The sequence below is a fragment of the Tauraco erythrolophus genome, chromosome 2, assembly GCF_009769465.1.
Source record: "Tauraco erythrolophus isolate bTauEry1 chromosome 2, bTauEry1.pri, whole genome shotgun sequence".
NCBI lineage: Eukaryota > Metazoa > Chordata > Aves > Musophagiformes > Musophagidae > Tauraco > Tauraco erythrolophus.
In genome coordinates this window covers 56,194,392-56,213,896 of record NC_141466.1, presented here as the reverse complement: position 1 = coordinate 56,213,896, position 19,505 = coordinate 56,194,392, and the positions used below count along the sequence as shown (strand labels likewise).

The window sequence follows — 19,505 nt, the reverse complement described above, 5'->3', positions numbered from 1 at the left end:
GCTGTGAGGCAGTGGCTTGCTGAGATTTGTGGCACACCCAAACCATGCAGGCATGGGCTGTGGCAGGGAATTACCATCAATTGGTGCTGGCTCAAGCATGAAAAGGAAGTTTAAAAACACAAGCCAAGTAAGAGCACCGAAACTTGTAGCTGGGTGGAAGCAGTGTACAAAGGTGGCTGGCACAGATGAACTGAAAACTGGGAAAATGATGGCGGGAATGAAAGAAACAGCACAAACCTCACTGGCAGGTGGAGGAGTGGTCTAACGTCAGCTTTGAGAACCAGATACCAGAATATGGAAATTCCTTATAATTGTCTATAGTCCCCTTTGTTCCCGTCCCTGTATTCTGGGTGGTATCAAAAAACCCCAAAACACAGGGGAGTGCAAAGCAGAATTGCCTCAAGAAAAACTTCACCAGAAGATTGCTACAATGGAGCAGAGAAATAGGGGACTTTGGTCCCCTCTGTTGCCTCCTCGCTAGACCATCCCATGCGTGGTCGCGCACACACTTCTTGGCAACGACTTCTTGGTGAGTTCAAGCATCCTGCCCAGTGTGGGTGCTGTGAACCCCACAGAGAAGGTGAACATGGTGGGCTGCGAAGTTATCCAAAATGAAAAGTGAGGTTTTTCTTCAAGCAAGTTGCTTTCCTTTGGGAGAAAAAAACACAACACTCGTGCCTCCACAACTCGTGCCTCCTTTTTGGGTGTTGCCATAGCAACTGAGGCAGCACTGGCCTCTGCTGCTGCCTGGAGAGCATCACCCGGACACCATGGCGCAGGAGGGGCCATGTGGACAGCCAGCATCTCCCTTCACAAGCATCACGGGAAAGCATCACACTTGAGACACTTGAGGTAAAAAAAGAAAAAAAAAACCTTTTTTTTCCTGTTTTTCTACCTAGTTTCCAGCAGCAGCGCTGGCAGTTATCAAAGGGCTGAGCAGACTCGGGGTTGGCGAACTGCATTGATTGAGCAGTCCTGCAAGTTTCACCATCATGGCCCATGATGCTTCGGTCCCAAAAGACATCAGGATCATTGCAGTGGAGCTGAAGCCCCATGGGGTTCCCGCTCAGGGAGCCCTGCCGCACAGCCGGTGCCAGGTCCCGGGGGGACAGCGGGCTGGTGGCAGCCTGCTCGGTGGGTGGCTGATAGCACCGGCAGCTCGGTGACTAGTGGCTTTAAATCTCCTGCCAAGTAGCTCAGAAGGGTTCAACAGCTACTTTTAAGCTGGCTTAAGCCACCCTTGCTTAAAAATTAAGTATTTTTCTTATATATGGTTATCTTTAGCCCACAGGGCTCCCCAGGCAGGGCACTGGGGGGGCTACTGAAGCTGGTTTCCCCAAAGACCACATTCCCCCAGCGTGCCTGGCAGTGACAGCTCACTGGGGCATCACCATGTGTGACGCTGGTGAGATGGAGGATGGCAGAGTGTAGAGCGAACCCTGGCACCTGTGACCCATTTCTACAGCATGGGCATTGTCCCCAGCTTGCGTGCAGCCTTGCTCCTCAGTGTCACCATATGCAGTGCCACTACCTGCGTCCTTCAGCAGGCATCAAACCTGCTTGTTGCAAGCCTTGCATGTATTAATAATTCAGAAAGAAAATAGCGCAGGAATAACCACAGCTGTGCAACGCTAACATCTAAATTGGTTGAGTTTATTTTATTTTCTCCAAGGAAAGCGTGTGCAGTGTTTGTGTATTGTTCCCAGTTATTAATGACATACTAAGGCACAGTCATTGCGCTCACCTTTCCCCAAGGAACCAGCTGCCAGTGTTGTGCCTGCTGCCCACGGCATCCGCTCAGCAGTGGAATCAACGAGTTGCCCTGAAAAGGGTCCAGGAAAGTATTGAAAAAGAATAAAGAGAAAGAGGAAAACCACACGGCTTCAGCAGCAACCTGGCTCTCAGCTGTGAGGTTCATCGCTGCCACAGCCCCAGGAGCAGAGTTTGCTCCCAGGAGCAGGGAGTTTGCTCCCACCAGCAGCGTCTGGCAGGAGGAGGAAGGGTCTCTTTTCCCACCACCACTTTGTCGTGGCATCTTTGCAATGAGTGGGAGGAGAGCAGTGGTCCTGCATGGCATCCTGGTGGGAGCTGGAGATGGGCAGCCGGCTGCTCCTGCCGGCTGCAGCAAGCGGAGCTCCCGGTGTCCCCAAGAGGACCATGCTCCCCAGCTCCATGATGCAATAGCACTGTGATGCATGTGGCCTTTCCCCTGGCTGCTCCCAAAACACTTTTAAAAACACTCACGAAGACATCTTGCCCCTGGAGAAACAGCCCAAATGGGCTTCAGGCACAGGATTATCTATACGGTTTCTGTGTTCCTCCAAAAGAGACGATGGGCCAATATCCTAATTATATTAGCTGGCACTCTTCTCTGAGCCTGGGCACCTCAGTGTTTCTCCACACAACCCCCCAACTTCTTTTATCAGATTCTTGCCTAGCTTTATTTATATATTCAGTTTAAGACCTGGGTGAGGAACGCTCCGCAGACCCTCCCCCCGAGCTGCCACAGCCGTAGTGCAAGGAGTGTGGGCTGTCCCTGCAGCCACCACCATGACGAAGATGCAGGAGAAAAGTCCTCAGAAGCAACATAGGGTCCCACAGCAGTGAGAAGGACCAAACCCTGGAGAAGTTGCCTGTCAGATACTTCCTTTGGATCTCTCAACCACTGAGGAGTGCTCAGTGTGGTACTGGCTGAAACCAAACCCCACCTGGGAGTAAGGGGGTGTTTCTTCTTGCATGTACCCACACTGGAGACGCCAGCTAGACATGGCAGTTTGCATTTTTCTCCTATGCAGACAAGTCAAGGAATGCATTAGAGTTGTTTTAGTGCACAGAAGAAATACATGGCTGGTCTCACTAGTGAGGACAGGCTGGAACAAACTGCACACAGCCACATGGCTGGACTTCAGACTCAGAATCACTGAGTCATTCAAGTTGGAAAAGACCCTTAAGATCATCGAGTCTAACCTCAAACCTAACACTGCCAAGTCCACCGCTAAACCATGTCCCTAAGCACCATGTCTACACATCTTTTAAATACCTCCAGGGATGGTGACTCAACTGCTTCTCTGGGCAGCCTGTTCCAATGCTTGACAACCTTTTTGGTGAAGAAATTTTTCCTAATATCCAGTCTAAACCTCCCCTGGTGCAACTTCAGGCTGTTTCCTCTTGTCTTATCACTTATGACTTGGGAGAAGGGATCGACACCCACCTCACTGTAATCTCCTTTCAGGTAGTTGTAAAGAGCGATCAGGTGTCCCCTCAGCCTGGATTTGACCCTGACTGAATCTGTACCTGCACTGGGCTTTCAGGATATTACTTTTTTCACTTTGAAACTAAATGGAAATAGTGACTGGAAAGATGCCTGTGTCCCAGACTGGGAAAGACATGAAAGTTTTCGCTGTGGGTGTCTTTCACAGGATGGGACCCTTAGGCAGGACCTGTCCCCGCTCCTGCTCTCTTCTGCAGCCCAACTCCATCCCCACGGCCGGGGAAGAGCAGGTACAGTCAGCATCACCGGGGAGGAACAGGTTCCCTCACTCAGACCTCATCACCTGCAGAACAGCCCGGTGACAGCAGCAGGAACGCAGAGGTAAACTTCATCCGGGACACAATTTGTCGTATTTGCTATAATGCATCTGTGAACAACTCAGACTTGAAGTGTGACCTGCCTTATGTGCAGAGTTTCGTACTGCTGCACGTCAGACGCAGTTACAACAAAGGAAGCTGCCAAGGTCTGGGGCAAAACAGTGCAGGAAAAGTAAAAACCATGCTGGTGCAGGGCCCAAAAGCAGAGCTGGAGCTCGCAGTGTCCAGAGGTTTGGTGCTGCAGCTCCCAGCACCAGGAGCCATGTAGAGAAGACACCAAAGAGGGGCTCAGAGCTGTAGCTGTACAGGCAGGGAGGATTTGAGGAAGCTGAGCATGACCCAGGGTGTCAGCCCTGACCCACCCAAGCCCCAGTAGCACCAAATGCTGAGGTGTGGGAATGTGCATAAGGAAGAGCAAGAAGGGCACCTTTCTTCCCACCTTCACATTTGTTTGGAATAAATTGTTCCTTCATCAGGGAGAGTCAGCCTGCTGTTAGCCTTTTAAAATACTGGTCGTGGGCTTACCTCTATCTCTGAAGACACCAGACAGCCACCACTGCAGCTCCTCGCCTCCTTCTTCTGGCTAGCGGTTTCTGGCTTGTGTGGCATGGCCTGGGATTAACCCAATCCTCTGGTGATGCACTGCCCATCTTTTAACCACAGCAACCATGAGAGAGTGTTCAAAAGTGTGACCAAGTCCAAACCATCACACTTCATACAGAGGGGCAACAGGTAAGGTCTGCTTGCAGGGACATCTCCAGAGCTTCCACACAGAGATGCTCTGCTCTCCTTTTTCCTCCTGTTTCCTTCTTTTTTCCAGTGAAACTTCTCCCCTCCCAAAAGAGATAATGGCAATTATCGGGTTCATCAGCAATATATCTGCCATCACGCAGCCTGGGGATCTCAAAATGCCAGTCTGCCCACTGGATCATTAAAGTCAATGGCTGTTCCTAACCTTTAAATATGAATATTGGGTGCTCTGCATAACGGATTGGGGACTATCCATGGAGACCATCTGCCCAGTGGCTGCAGATATGCTCACGTTGTTCTTCACAGGAGTTCATTACTCAGAGGCTAATGCTAAAAATACATTGCAAAGGACCTTATTCAAAAACAAAGGGCTAATGCAAACCTGGTGACAGAGAAACACAAAACCGAATCCAAGCACCTCCGCCACCCAGGCTCGAGTTAAGCTGCAACCAGACAGGCACTAACTTAATTTGAAAGGCAATGACATAATTCTGAATTAGCTTAATAGCACCTGCAATTCATACAGAAAAGCCTGAATTCATGCAGTAATTAGCCAGAGCTCAGAGCGCTAGATATCTTGGTGGCGAGAAAATAATTACGCAGCTTATTAAAGCAAGGTAAAAATGGACCTGCTGATGGGTCCTTTGTGCTAAACAACTTTCGCTAAATTAGACTCTATTTTTGATTAAACACACAATTCACCAAAACACCAAAGTCACTTAACAAGTTGAAGCTTTCTGTTAATCACTTGGACATCATTTTGCAAGCGACTAATCCCCCTACGCACCGGTCCCTCCCCAAAAGACATCTCCAGAGCCCAACGAGCAGTAAAGCTCATTGATTTCTCCAGGCTTCCTCCTTGGTTTTGAACTTGGCTGGGATCAACTCTTAAATGACACATGCTGGAAGACAAGCCGGGAGATTGCTCTCCCCTCCCAGTCCTCGTTAGCAGCCAGGGAAGCAACGTGTCCTCAGAGAAGCTCTTCAAAGCACAGCCAAGATGTTCAAAGTTACCTAGTGACTGCGGATTCACAACTTCAGCCTCTGAAGCAGGTCTGATTTTCTTAAGAGAGCTCCTTGGCAGCAGCAAATAAAGCCCTTGCCAGTACTTAGCTGGCTTGTAATCAAAAGGGTCCCCGTATCAGAAGCCACCTTTGAAAAGCTCAGCCCCGTCGGGCTTCAGAACATCTCCCTGGCTCCCCTGGGATGCCATGTGCAACCACCCTTCTTGGGCATCTTCCTCTCTTGCTTTCAAACAGGCAAGCTGGGTGCACCTTGCTCGCACACTCTGTGCCAGACCCAGTCCAAAACAGAGCCGACCTACCCTGCCCTGAAAAGAAGAAATTCCTTAAAAGCTGGGAAAAGTGGGGGACAGCCGAAAAAAATAAACCCCGAGACACAAAAAGTTTTAAGAGACAAAGAGAAAGGCAGAAGAAATTGAGCTGGGGGAAGCAGGACAATCCCAATATCTGCACGGGGCTGCTCAGGGGCTTGTCAGCCCGCGGTGGGAAGCAAACCCCATTGCGGATACATTGGCATGATACTTGGAGCAAAAATTATAAAGTCAAAGAAATGGGAATTTTTTGACTCCTCAAATTCAGACTCTTTCATTTCACTTCTGCAAAAACAAGGTCAAAATGAGCTTCTGTAAGGAGCTTTTTTTCTTTTCAAATGATAAGAGTTTGGGCTTTGTTAAACAGCTACTTAAACTTACTATTCACTACAGACAGAAACGAGCAGAGGAGAGATGTCATGAAAAGGTGGAAAAGGTGACAAAAGTCCCACTTACAAGAGCGGATGAATGATGACAGAAGAACTGCTGCATTTATGGATGCTACAGCAAAACAGTTTCTACATCCATGGCACCCAAGAAAAGGATATTGTGCAATGCTTGACTAAAAATATGCCTGACTCATTTTAAGATCGCACAAACAAGATGCAAATGCTGCGGTCCCTCTCAGAGGCACCACTTCCACATTCTTCCAAGTGCAGAGAGATGATAAAGCCCACGGTGGCCGATTCGCATCTAAACAACCACCACCCAGCCCGTGCCAGAAGAGCCACTAGCGCAAGAACATCCGCAGCATCTTTACCACCACAGCATCCTCTGGCAGCCAGCCAGCCAGCACGAACATGAACACGAATAGGTTGGAGACAGACTATAAGCAACCATGGCATTATTATTTTTTTTTCCAACAGTTTTCTTTTTTCCCTGGGCTCACCCAAGGAAAGTGGAGTGGCTTCTAATTCCCCTTTCAGGGCTGCGCTTGTCAGCAGGGTGTTGCGGTTGAAAGGACTGTTGGTTTAGTAGCTGAAATTTGAATTCCTAGGAAAAAAAATGAACACACTTTTCTGCTCGGCAGCACTGACACAAGCCTGTATTGCAGACTGAGTCTGACCTAACAATGCATTTCCATTTGGATACTGCAACCATCCTCCTCTCTTTTATTCAATATTAAAGTATTAACACCTAACCACTACCAGGTCATTCCACACAACAAAATTCCTTTAATTACATGCATAACATTAACCTCAGGCCAAATCATTTGTTGATACCTCATTTTGCAGAGAGGACAGGCTTAAGTAACTACCTGCAGACCTCACGAATGTGGGAAAAGCCGCTTTCCATGCCACAGATGTCAAATGTTATTCCAACAGCACGTACCTGGTACCTGACAGGACCACGATACTTTTATTTGGTAAATTGATGGTCACGACAGCCCAGCCAGCAGGGTCAGCAGCTTTCCCTTCATCGCCTTGAGCTGCTCCACATCCAGCAGAAACTGAGCTGTCACCTTCCTGGAAGGTGTCTCCACCAAGGAACTGCCTTCACCCAGGACCCAACTGTGATGGAGCAGAATCCCACAGGCACTAACACCGCTGCGTTAACCCAGCCACAATAGCGGGCTCCCAAAAAAACCTTGTACTTACAAGGCAGCAGATCTTGGACAAGACAGGGACAGGTCAGGCAAGGAGCCAGCCCTTTCCTTCCCCCAAATACGCGATGCAAGGAACTTGTTGCATGGGTTAGACCAAGACAGGCAGTGACAAGAAAAGTAGTCTTTTATTTCAATTAATATTTCTTGGCATTAGGCAGATATTAAATAACACTGGAATGCACAAGACTATTAACATATCGACAGCAAAAGGGAGGAGGTGTAGCCAAGTTGAGAACAGCAGTGCGAGTCACATCACCTCAGGGCACTCAAAAGCCATTTAACGCAGCAACCACCAGAAAGTAGGACTCCACTGAGAAATACAAAACGAGGATGAACTCCTTTCAGGTCTTTTGTTAATACAGTAATGCTGGAACGATCGACAGTAAAAATGAACAAATATTTGCATTCAGGAATTAAACAGAGTGAAATATCCACAAACTGCTAGTCATGCATGTCTTTCGGAACAGCAATTTGCTAATGCATAAATATCACCAAAAAAACTCATCTCCAAGATTTGAATAAATCACAGACGACTAGAAGAAACAAAGCTCAAATTCTACTTTATGCCTTAAATAGATGACCTAAATATTTAAAATTTTACTTCACCATATATATATAATTTATATATATATTAAAAGAAAGTAAAGACCATTAGATAAGTGCAAGCAATTTTCCTCAAAAAGAAAACTGGAACCATGCCCAGGAAAGCTGCTTTTTTTTTTTTTTTTTTCTTTTTTTTTTTTTAACTTTCTACTCCATTCAGTCCGGTTTTTTGTTTTGTTTTTCTTTGTACATAGTCATTTCTGAAGCAAAATAAATTATCTACCATCTGCTATGTTGGGGTAAAAGTCCTACCTAGCATCTTCTCGGGAACTACTAGAACATCACCTTTCTTACGGACTAAGTGAAGTGGTATCTCACCAGCGATTTGAACTCTTTTGTAGCTGCATGTAAACATACCTTTCCATTAACGTTTACAACGTGGAGAGTGAATCGTAACATTACGGGGAAGCAAAAACGGAGCTGCCAAAGGAGAGCTGCACTGGTGTCAGTGAGGGGAGCGAGGGCTGGTTCGCTCAGACACACGCACACACGATCTGGCAATGGGATCTTATCCGCGAAGTGTGGAGGGATGGTTGAGAAGGCATCCATTTGCGAGCAAAGCTTGAAGGACACGAGCTGAGATTCTCTGTGCGCACTGTCCGCTTTTATCAGAATTGGCTCGCGCTGCTGGGGTCGCACTGTAACAACCGCACGATGGAGGGATCGCTCTTGGCACCTTTGATGAACTCTTCCAGCGACAGTTTGCCTGAAAGGGAGGAAGAACAAAATGGAAATAATTCAAAAAAAAAAAAAACAGTCAGTTGCTGCTGCTGCCGTCGCCGTAGCTGAAAAAATCCCCTCCTCACCGAAGCAACATACGTATATTTAATCTACCGCAAAGGCATTGAGGGGAATTTAGTGCAATGCACAGCAGTCAAATCCTACTCAAGCCCTTAAGCCCAGATGCATTTTTCTTCTGAAAAACAATCTAGCATAATAATTGTTATTTTTTTTTATTTAAAAAGACAGTACTCAATATAAACACAACTGCCCTAATCTCATTGGACAGCTTTGTGCCCAGAACTGGACTATACAAATTACACGACACATGAACGCAAGGTATGGTGTTTGAACACACATAAGCTTTGAAAATAATGCTTATATTAATACAATATTTTAAACCTAAATATCCTGAATCTTCCCACTTTCCACCCTCATGCTTTGTTGTGACATGTAGGGCTGAGCAGCGATGGCTTCTCCTGCACCTACAAGGTCAGGTTGGAACAGGGCTCTGAGTAACCTGACCTAGTGGAAGGTGTCCCTGCCCATGGCAGGGGGATTGGACTAGATGATCTTTAAAGGTCGCTTCCAACCCAAACCACCCTGTCATTCTATGATTCTACAAGCCACTTTCTGTGCCCTGCAGGTGTACAGGAACAGGACTTGTTTCAGGCTCAGGCGGCAAGAAAAGCCATCTGTGGGGGAGTCACCTAGTGCCACGTGTCACTCCTGAGCGTTTCTGGTTTATATATTTTCGGTTTAGGCCAGATGTACTGATTTGGCTGGACCCTCAAGAGTCTGTGGGTCTGAAAAGGTGGTTGCTCCTCCTGGAGGAGCGACCAGGAGAAGCAACCACCCTGGCATCCCTTGACTCCAACAGTCCCGTGGCACAGCATGTGGTACAGCAAGGAGGAAAGATCCCATCTGGCCTCCCAGACCTCATCCTGGGGTGACTCAGCCTCCTGACAGGTTCGTCCTGAGCTCAGGATCAGTCCCTTGCACACATGCCATCGGGAGCCTGTGAGCGGACTCTGCCTTGCCTGCTATCACCAATGCTCTCCTGCTCCAGCACTCTGAATCACGGCAGAAATAAGCCGTAGCAATATTAATGACAAAGGAAACAGTCCTCCCTATGAACTGGAGGAGACAAGCATTTGCTGTGTCCCTGACACCGTACCTGATGATCTCCCATCTATCTCAGGCTCCCAGCACAACCGACTCCCAGTCCCACACAACACCACAAGGCCATCCTTACCCAACCCAAACTGCTCGGCTTCAGACGGCCAGGACCCACGCACAAACATCTTGCACTTGGCAGCTACCTGCTGCCACTTTTGACCACGTGCCCCCAAAAGGAGGGAGAGACAAGCTCATTGCACTGTTTTTCACCAGCCACAGGATGCTCCCAGCCTGCCGTGGGGATGGGGAGAGGACCGAGCTTGGTGGCCAGCACTTGAATCAGGTCGAGTAGGGAGGAATGAGCAAACCTTCCTCTTGTAGAAATTACAGAAGCTCAAAAACCCATGGCACGCTTCTGTGCTAGTTTCTGGATTTTAAGCTAATGTTCCCAAACCAAGTGTTTTCTGAAGTTTTTATCAGCCTCAGAAAGAGTACTCATAACTATCAGGATATTTATTAGTTATCCCCTCTCCTTGCAATACTTAAAGGCAAAGAACAAAACAAAATCCATTTGCAACGTCCAACAGTCAGATGGGGAAGAAGAAACATTTCCAGCCACCGAGAGCAGACTTCCCCCTGCGCAGACTCTATTGCTCAGCACTGCATGGCTTGCAGGGCTGGTATTTTACTGGGAACAGGATGACTTTATTCCAGCAACCAAGCGCAACAGATGATGATGTATATAGCAGGCTTTGTGACCACTATGGTGTCACATATCTCCATGTGTCACTAGTTTCCACAGAACAAAAAACACTTTTATCATGTTATTTTAGGGCCCTCTACATGTGAAATCAGGGATGAAGTGCTGGTCTTGCCGAAGTCCAAGGCAAAATACTTGAGGACTTCGGCAAGGCCAGGAATTTCCCCAGGGGCTGTGGCAGCAGATGCCAAAACGCAGTCATAAAATTCTCTTAAATAAAAACCTTTCTATGTATAAGATTCTATTTTTCCAGGTCTCCGTATCTCAGTGCTAGAACCAACTCTTTGCTCCCACTGAGCACATCAGCAGGATACAGCTCTCGATTTCGACATGGGCAGCTGCCACCTGGGCCGCTGCCAGGGTAATTCCCAGGGAAAGCTCCACCTCATCTGGGATGAGAGGAAACACGTCACAGGCTGATGGGCAGAGGAAATTGCTCAATTTTACCTGTGTTTTTCGAGCCTAAGGAAATGAGCTAGGCTCAGGTGGAGGGGTCGTGATGGGTACACTGTCAGGTAATTTATCAGGTGGCTCCACAACTGGCTCAGGAGCTGCTCCATCCCCCCAACATGCACACTGCCACCGAGTAAACACTGCAGGTTTGCGTGTGACCGTGCGTATATGTACACATGCCATAAACACGCACACAAAAGGAATGTTATGGACTCAGGGGAATTTTTGCTTTCAGGTACCCAGCCACATCCCTGACCCGCGTTACTGATGACAAGCCCAGGAGTGCAATCCTATCAAGGGCACTGGGAGCAAAACCTCATGCCTAGTTCATGCTACGCCCAAAGAAAGTAACCCAAAAACATTGGACTTGGGAGTTTCAGAGGAGCCTTTGCAGAAGGGGACTTAACCACAAAATATTGGGGAAGGACTGCTCTCCTCCCATCCCTTCATCCTCCCAGCAGGAAAAGTCTCTCACCCACTGCCTAATTACCCACCTTATTTGTTATGGAGCAGAGATGCTCACCAAGGCCAGGCAGAGCCCAGAGGTACCGGTGGGGACAGCCCTACCCTCTACCCCTGCCCCTCCCGCCAAATACCATCATCTGCTTTGACCAACACTAAGCTAGAAAACTTGTATTTCTAGAGTCTATGAAGGGGTGTCAGTGGAGATCCTACCATCATTATTTGTGTCCATCTGTCTGAAGATCTTGTCTGTTCGCTTCTCGGGAGTGGATTCATCTTCCGGCATTTTCATTACTGATGAAACCATTTTGTAGATTGCCTGAGCATTAAAAAAAAAAAAAAAAAAAAAGAAAGAAGATGTAGGAAAAACACAACCCAAACAATAAAGCACCAGGACTGAGAGAAAGAATTTAAGCCTGTAGCAACAAAAAAAAGGCAGCTGACCCTGGCAGGCAGCTGTGGGACTTTATAAACCAAAACAAATAAGGATTTCTGACTGCAGCTTTTTTTATTTTTCTCTCCCGTATTCACTCACACTTCAAAAGAAGCTCCCGCACCGCTGGGTCAGTTTAACTGAAAGTCAGGGTCTAGATCAATGTACGAGCAGAATTGAGCTAAAATACAGGAGGCAGTGGTGTGTAATTCTCTTTTCTGCAACTGGGCTAAGCCATCGCCTCTTCGGCTGGCTCTCAACACACACTCAGTTACATCTTGTATGGATTACAGGTGAATATGAATATATAGGAATAGGGGTTGTTTTTCTTTGTGGATGGGTGGGGAAACGCATTTTCAGACTTCTAAGAATGCGAATAAAGACAAGACCTCTTTAGGACATCTGCAGTCCTAGCCCTCCTCCTGAATGGCAAGCATCCCACTGCCGAGCCTGAGCTCCAGCAGGCACGCGGAGCAGGGGCCCAGGGGGCTCTGCCCCACACCCCCTCCCCGGTACAGCCCACAGGCTACGGACCCCCAGCCTTCAGGAGATGAAGACGTGCTACATAGAGCCTTTCATTCGGAGCTCAGGTTGACTCAGATCTGAAGTTTCAAAGTACTGATTCTGAGATTAACCAGGTCAGTAGAATTTGCATTCAGGTTTTTCTTGATCCCATCAACAACTCAACTGAGAAATCCCCAGGGAGAGTTGCGAGGTTTCGGCTGCAGGGCAGCTGCCCAGCATCCTGTTTGTCTCTCAGGCTCTTTCCTCATTTGCCCCTCGTAGGTTCCACCATGGCCCCAGTGTCCTTTTGGGGACCATGGGCTCAGGAGCCTCCCTGGGGCAGGAGGGACCCGGCTCAGCACATCCCTCATCTCCACCTCCAGCTGTCTCAGGGTGAAGAGATTACAGCAACAGGAATAAAATACAAAACAGAAACAACACTTCACCTGCACTATTTCTAGCATTTCCCCGCGGCTGATGTACCCATTGCCGTCCAGGTCGTACATACTAAACGCCCACTTCAGCTTCTGTTCCAGCTTGCCCCGGGAGGTGACGCTCAGGGCAATGATGAATTCCCTAAAGTCAATCGTCCCGTCGCCGTTGGTGTCGAAGGTGCGGAAGACGTGCTCCGCAAACTTTGACGCGTCGCCGTAGGGGAAAAAATTCGCGTATATTTTTTTGAACTCTTCCACAGTCAAATGGCCCGTCGGGCAATCTTTTAGGAAGCCCTTGTACCACTCCTGCAGCTCGTGGTCTGTGAACTCAGTGTTCTCGCGCAGGTCCTGGAGCACCTCGGGGCGCAGCTTGCTGTTCTGCTTTCCCATCCTCTTCTGGATCCGGGTTCAGCAGCTGCAAAGCAAGAGAGCATCTGCCTGAGCTCCAGCCCCACTCAGTGGAGAGGGGCCGGGGGCAGGCAGAGCCCTTTGGGAAACACAGACCCTGCCTGGGGCAAGGGGAAAGAGCAGAAAAAGGATGCTATAAATCACTAGGAAAATATCTCATTTCATCTGGCCTCTTTTCCTCTCCTCTAGCTCTCTCAGTTACTAGAATGCTGAAGAAAGACAAGAGAAGACAGTTTGGGAGCGACTATTTGGGAAATATTAACTCTTATTATTAATCCTTACTATTTGGGAAATAATAATCCTCTTTATTTTATTTCACCGCTGCAATCCCACTCCTCTATCACATGGCTTGAGATGCCCAGGCCTGGATCCCAACTCTTGACCCGCCCTAACATGCTGATCGGCTGCGATGTCCAAGCAGGAAGGGCCAGCAGCAGCGATGAAAAGTAAAATTCATCTATTCAAAAGTGAAACTAAGCAGGGACAAAGTGAGGGGCAGGAAAGGCAGGTGGCTCCGTGCCAACCATGTTCGCATTGGCCAGGTGCTCTTTGAAATCCCTTGGCTTATGGAGCATCTCCTCCCTCCTCCCGTGACACGGCACTGGCACAAGGGACTTCATCCTTTCCAGCAGATCGTGACCCTCTAACTCCCCTGGTTAAGCAGAGAAAAGGGCTTTTTAAAGCAAAATGTTTGGCAAAGCAGCTCCTTCCAGGTTTATTGGGATTTATACTTTTATATAAGCTTATTCAGTAAGTTCAATATTCCCCAATGTGGGCAAAAGGGCATTCCAACCTCAGGATTTTACTAGGATGTCAGAAAAGGCTGCGTCTGTCCCCTCCTTTGAAAGTGCCCGTGATGTGCGGGTGACTGCGCAGGTGAGACTGCCCAGCAAGAGGAAAAGTCCTTCAACAAAATGAAAACAACAGGAAAAAAAAAAAGATACCACGTTGTGTTTTTGGCTTTTATCCCTTTCAGCCTTTCACAGCTTCCCAGCAATACCGAACCGAGCTGCCAAGCAAGGGGTTGAGCTGCATCTCCTTCCCCATCTCGAGAGGTTTATTCACAGGCTTTGCACAAAGTCACATTCAAACCCCTGTGACTGGTCTGGCATAAACGACATTTTTCTGCACAGCCTGTTACGCCCCTGTTAGGCTCGCTCACAGCCGGTGCAGAAGGCAGGTTAGTAAGAGGCCAACACCATGCAGCTACTCGGAAACTGAGCAACAAAGCGTGCAGAGACCGGGAGAAATACAACAGGGGCTAAGCACTTCCCAGAGAGTAAAAATCCCAGGCATGCCTAAGAACCTAAATAGAAAAAGAGTTAAAGGTCAGCGAAAAATAAATTGCTCTACAGCAGAGAGATTTTCAACAGCTGAATTTAAGTTCATTTTATTTGTATTCCACTTAGTCTCTGAGTCGCCTCAGCAATGTAAAAAAAATCCACATCCTGCTCTGCGGCTTAATGCTCAGAGACAAAAACCAGCCAGCTGCTCGTCGGGTCAATGCATCGGGCTTAACAGAAAATGGTGTTATCATTAGCACTTTTGTTTTCTAGAAAAGCTGCTGATGTCTCAGCTCCAAAGATATATTTTTTGCAGAGTTTTCTCCGGGCCCCTGACATCCCTCTGATTGCTCCCAACCCGCAGGGATACTCCAGCTCCCGGTCCCTGCCAGCATCATCCCTAAGAGAGCACTGGGCTGCTCCCCAGTTAAACCACTAACTCCCAGCTGCTCCTGCTGCCTTTCTGTCTTTGAATCTCCCTTGCTTCAGATATTCATCCTTGCAGTGGTGAAGGCAGAAAACACAATATTCTACTCTGCTGCTGCAGTCAATTTGCAGAAAACAGTGGCTTGGAACAAATAATGGATCAATCGAGGTCCTTTTTTTAGGAGCAGAAATTTTAACACTGCGTTTCTGTCCTTGGGCGAGGAGGTGCGTTTGGCTCCCATCCTTCACTGAACCCCCTGGTCTTCGTGATGCCCAGTTCAGAAGCAGTTCCTGCCTGGCTGGCAGCTGGCTCACACTTCCCTGGGAGAGGGTCTGGAGGAGCAGGAGAGCCCCCTTAATGCAGGAGCTGGACTTTAAGCAGAAACAAACTCAGCTTAATTATGCACAGGGTTGGGGAACACACAGTAAAACTTCCAACTGGCAGTTAAAAGAGGTTTGAAAAGGCTTAATGCCATTTCTCCCTCTTCCTATAATACCATTATTATTCTGGTTCCCTTTAAAATAGAGGCCCCTAGACAACAGGGAGGTAAGATGTTAACTTCACTTATTAGATTTCACTACTTCTGCTAGCACTAATATATATCCTGTGATTTGGATGGAAGCTCATTTAGTATCAGCTTCAAAAGCTTTATATTCCAAGTAGACTTTGCATTCAACAAATTACAGGTTATTTCAACCCATCCTCCTCTTTTACATCTTTTTATATCAGAAAAGTAATGTGCAGCGCTCTGAACACAACCTTTTTTTGCATCTGAGCTTTCCGAAAGGCTTCATAATGTGTTCAACCCGAATGTAACCCTGCAGCTGTTGTAACCGAGTTGCTACAAAAAATTAAATAACCAACCATTAACGCTAATTTGTTAAAGCCCATCTAAAAACCCCAAAAAACAGCTTCGATGTGAATTGTGTTGCAGGTAGCTCCTCCAAAATGAAATGCCTAAATATCTCATTAATCATGACAGCAACCCCTGCTGCTGGCATCCAACTGACATTTCATTCGATTGCGATAAAATGCTTTCATCAAATCACTTTCCAGAGGCTCAGCGGCTGATTTAGCCACAAGACCACTCGGAGGACGGCTGCTAATGGAAATCACAGGGAGCGGGTCTGGGATGCTCAGGTCAGTCTTGTGATTAGGGCTGTGGGTTGTTGTTTTTTTTTTAACGAGCCCATACCAGCCAAATCACTGGCTGCAGTGGGTGTAGAAGGCGAGGGAGGAGAGACACCCCTGCACTTAACGCTGCCCTGAGCAGTCAGCAGAGACCTGACTCCAGCACAGCCTGCCTGTCCCTCATTTCTCACCATGCCAGGGTGAAATCCAGGGAAGCAAGGTCCAGCCCTGCCTAGCTTGAGGAGCTGAAGCCCTCAGAGCATCCGGCACTATCCTGGCAGTAACAAAAATAATCACAGGAATACCCTTGAGGTGATCAGACAAGGAAAAGCTTGGAAGTATAATTGCAGACCAGTAGACTTCAGAAGTCTATCATTGCTCACGAAAGCGATGCTCAGTCGATGTAAGGCTCAAACAGGGGGAAACGCAGATGCGTTTTTGTTCCAGTTTCATACCAAAATTTTTGTGAAAATTACATGGTGCTGCTGCCTGCCTGCCATAAACTACATCCAGCCAGGCTAGAAACTGAGATGCCAGAGAACTCCTACCTGAATACATCCTCTGTCCTTCTAGGCTCACCCAAAATAAGCAACAATCTCACGGCAAAAGCCACTAGCGATGAGAAAAAGGGTCTTTTACTGAGGCCAAGATACACACCAGTTACGCAGCACTACGGTGGGTAACTGTAGCTCACTCTGAAACAGCTGAAGTAGCAATTCTGTGCTTTTACCAATAGATGGACTGGTTGCCAGCATCCACGCGCTGAACTGTTTGAAATACTTGCAACAAAGCTCAGTGCATCTTACTTTTACATGAACTCTCTGTCAGCCACTCATCACTGCGGGTAGAAGCGTTCTCTGAGCATGTAACCCAGAAAGCTGGAGACCAACCTGGCTTCTTCACTGCAAACCTTCTGAAGGCAAAACCTGCTTGAACTGAACTCCTGATGGGATCCTCTTCATGCATCAGTTACGGCTGCAAAAGGAGGAATGACTCTTTAGAGCTGCTCTTCCTTGTGCAACCCCCCTTGGACACTGATTTAGTGTTAATAAAAAGGGGAAGATTTGATGAAATGCCTGTCTGTAAGACAGAGGTGCTCTCCAGCAGAGAGAGAGTGCACAGAGCAAGAGAATAAATACTCTTTTTATTATCTGAGCTATATCTGCTTTGTAGGGGGAAATCAAGCACCATTTCTCTTGCAGTGCTCACTTATAAAACAGAACAAGCATGTCTGCGATCTGTTACGGTCCTGAAGCTGTAGCACAGTGCCTTTGGGACTGCAGGAGACCAAAGCGAATGAACAGCATAAGCAGGCAGCAAATACTGCTCTAGGGTGGTCTGAAATGCAAGAACCATTCCCATGGGGGTGGAAGATTTTTTTATTAAAGCACCTAAAGCATCAGATCAATCACTGATGCCTTCTGCCTTGGGATGCAGAAGAAGAGACAAAAGGATTTAGCCCACAGGGACCTTGTGAGCATCATGTTAAGAAAATCTTTTCTTGGAAGCACTATTTTACAGTGATGGTGGTCAAATACTGGCATAGGTTGCCCAGGAAAACTGTGACATCTCCATCCTTGGAAGTAATGAAAACCCAACTGGACACGGTCCTGGGCAATCGGCTCTAGCCGACCCTGTTTGAGCAGGGCAGGAGTCTGGACAATTTCAAGAGGACCCTGCAAACCTCAACCATTCTGTGAAATAGACTCAATATCCTTTTACCTACGGTCAGGTGAAGAGGAGAGCCATGAGCAGGTCCTGCTCCCGTGGGGCAATTCAGTAACCGTGGCGCCTTGTTCTGAAGCAGTATTTTTTAAAGTTTGATCCTCGTACAAAAAAAAAAAAAAAAAAACACCACCAAAAAACACAGGTAGTCGAAATAAAAGCCTCAGTCACTAAAAATCTCTGCTGCCACGTTTCAGAAACACACCCTCACGGAAAAATGTTTTGGACTCTGGTAGCACCAGCGCTCACCAACTCAAGTCAACGCACAGATGTATTTAAGAAGATTCCAGCTTCCATGGGTCAAGCTGCAAGAGAGAGATGGGTTCTCAGGCATCCCAGCTAGCAACAAATGCCCAGTACCAAGAAAAGATCATGTAGCCAACAGGCTGCAAAATGGGCTTACAATGACATTCTCTGGACCATGTTTTGCCCAGGGCCAGTCAACGGGGCTGATCTGAACTGGGAGGGGAAAAGTACAATTACATGGGCCTGGGCCAGATAGTGACCTCTGGAGTAAAGGGCGGATTTTGTTATATGTTTTAATGGCAGTATCCTAAGCAACGAGCATTGCAATAGGGAAGGCACAGGACATACAAATACGTTGCTATAGATATCTAGTCCTGTCTGGTAAACTCATGGGAACGTCCTTCCTGCCCTGCAGCAAAAGCAGCACCGACGCTCACATACCAGCGCCCGCAGCGCCCGCTTCATCTTCCCAAGCTGCAGACTCGCGGCCAAAAGCAATACCCTCTGATAAAGTTCAAAGTGCAACAAGGAATATCTTCACCGCTTGAAAAGTTCGTAACAGGAGCAGCCAGACAAAAGAGAAACCTCAATCGATAATGCAGCGAAAAACCCAAACCCTGCAGGAACGCTGCGGGGTTTGAGACGTGAAAGGCTGGCACAAAGAGCTGAAGCTCCTTCCTCCGCTGCCTTCAGGGAAACGGAAAGAGAAACAAAACCTGACAAGCGAAGAACAAACCATAGTAAATAAATAAATGGGCTTTTTAAATTTTTCACTTTCAATGACTAACCACGCATTTATTTAAATAAGTAACATCGCTTCCTTGCAACTTATTTTCAAGTTAAATCTGTTTCCAGAAGCTTATTAAAAAGAGTGGGCGAAGGGGAAGGACCACCACCTGTATCACCCATATTTTCTGCCCCAGAAAAAACTCAGTAACAATTCAGGTGTGTACATTGAACAGCCTTTCAAAAGGCACAGTGAATTGGTGACGCACTTGGAGCCACCTTACTTTGAAAGTTTATCCATAAACACGTACCCAGGAACGGTGTGGTCTTGAAAACCCGATCCCATGTCTAGGATGGAAAACCCATTACAGATAACCACCTACCCCCAGGTCTCCAAAGAAAGATATAATTACAAAGGCTCCAATCCTGCAAATAGCTATGTGAGAAGAATATTTCCAGGCTGGCACATTAATTTCATGGAGTCAGCTGCACAGGCTGAAACCGAAGAAATTCACTTACAGGTCCGTGGATTCCTCATGTCTATTGAAGCCACTTTACTCAGGATTACATTCCTGATTTACAGAGAAAAATCAATTAGTCCCTGACATCGAGCATCGATGCATTAACCTGAAAACCATTTTATGTTTGCATCGTCGAGACGCGGTGCAGAGGCATTTGTAGATGACAGCTGCGGAACCTTCCCAGCCACTGCCAGCCAGGCACGCTGGTACCCACTGTGCCCGCCGCCACGGACCCCCGTCACCGGGAGATGAGAGTTTATCATCAAAGGCACG

General features: G+C 47.5%; 1 protein-coding gene across 1 annotated transcript in view; it reads right to left on the bottom strand.

The window, feature by feature from the left end:
* Nucleotides 1-7,984: 7,984 nt before the first annotated feature.
* The window catches only part of HPCAL1 (hippocalcin like 1), a 51,130-nt gene continuing 39,609 nt past the window's right edge, over nucleotides 7,985-19,505 (bottom strand). The window contains exons 2-4 of the mRNA XM_086608382.1: nucleotides 12,778-13,180; nucleotides 11,608-11,713; nucleotides 7,985-8,586 (exon numbers count right to left, since the gene is read on the bottom strand). Of these exons, the coding sequence (XP_086464508.1) occupies nucleotides 8,489-8,586; nucleotides 11,608-11,713; nucleotides 12,778-13,155 (582 nt within the window). The 5' untranslated portion in view covers nucleotides 13,156-13,180 and the 3' untranslated portion in view covers nucleotides 7,985-8,488. The remainder of the gene's footprint in view (nucleotides 8,587-11,607; nucleotides 11,714-12,777; nucleotides 13,181-19,505) is intronic.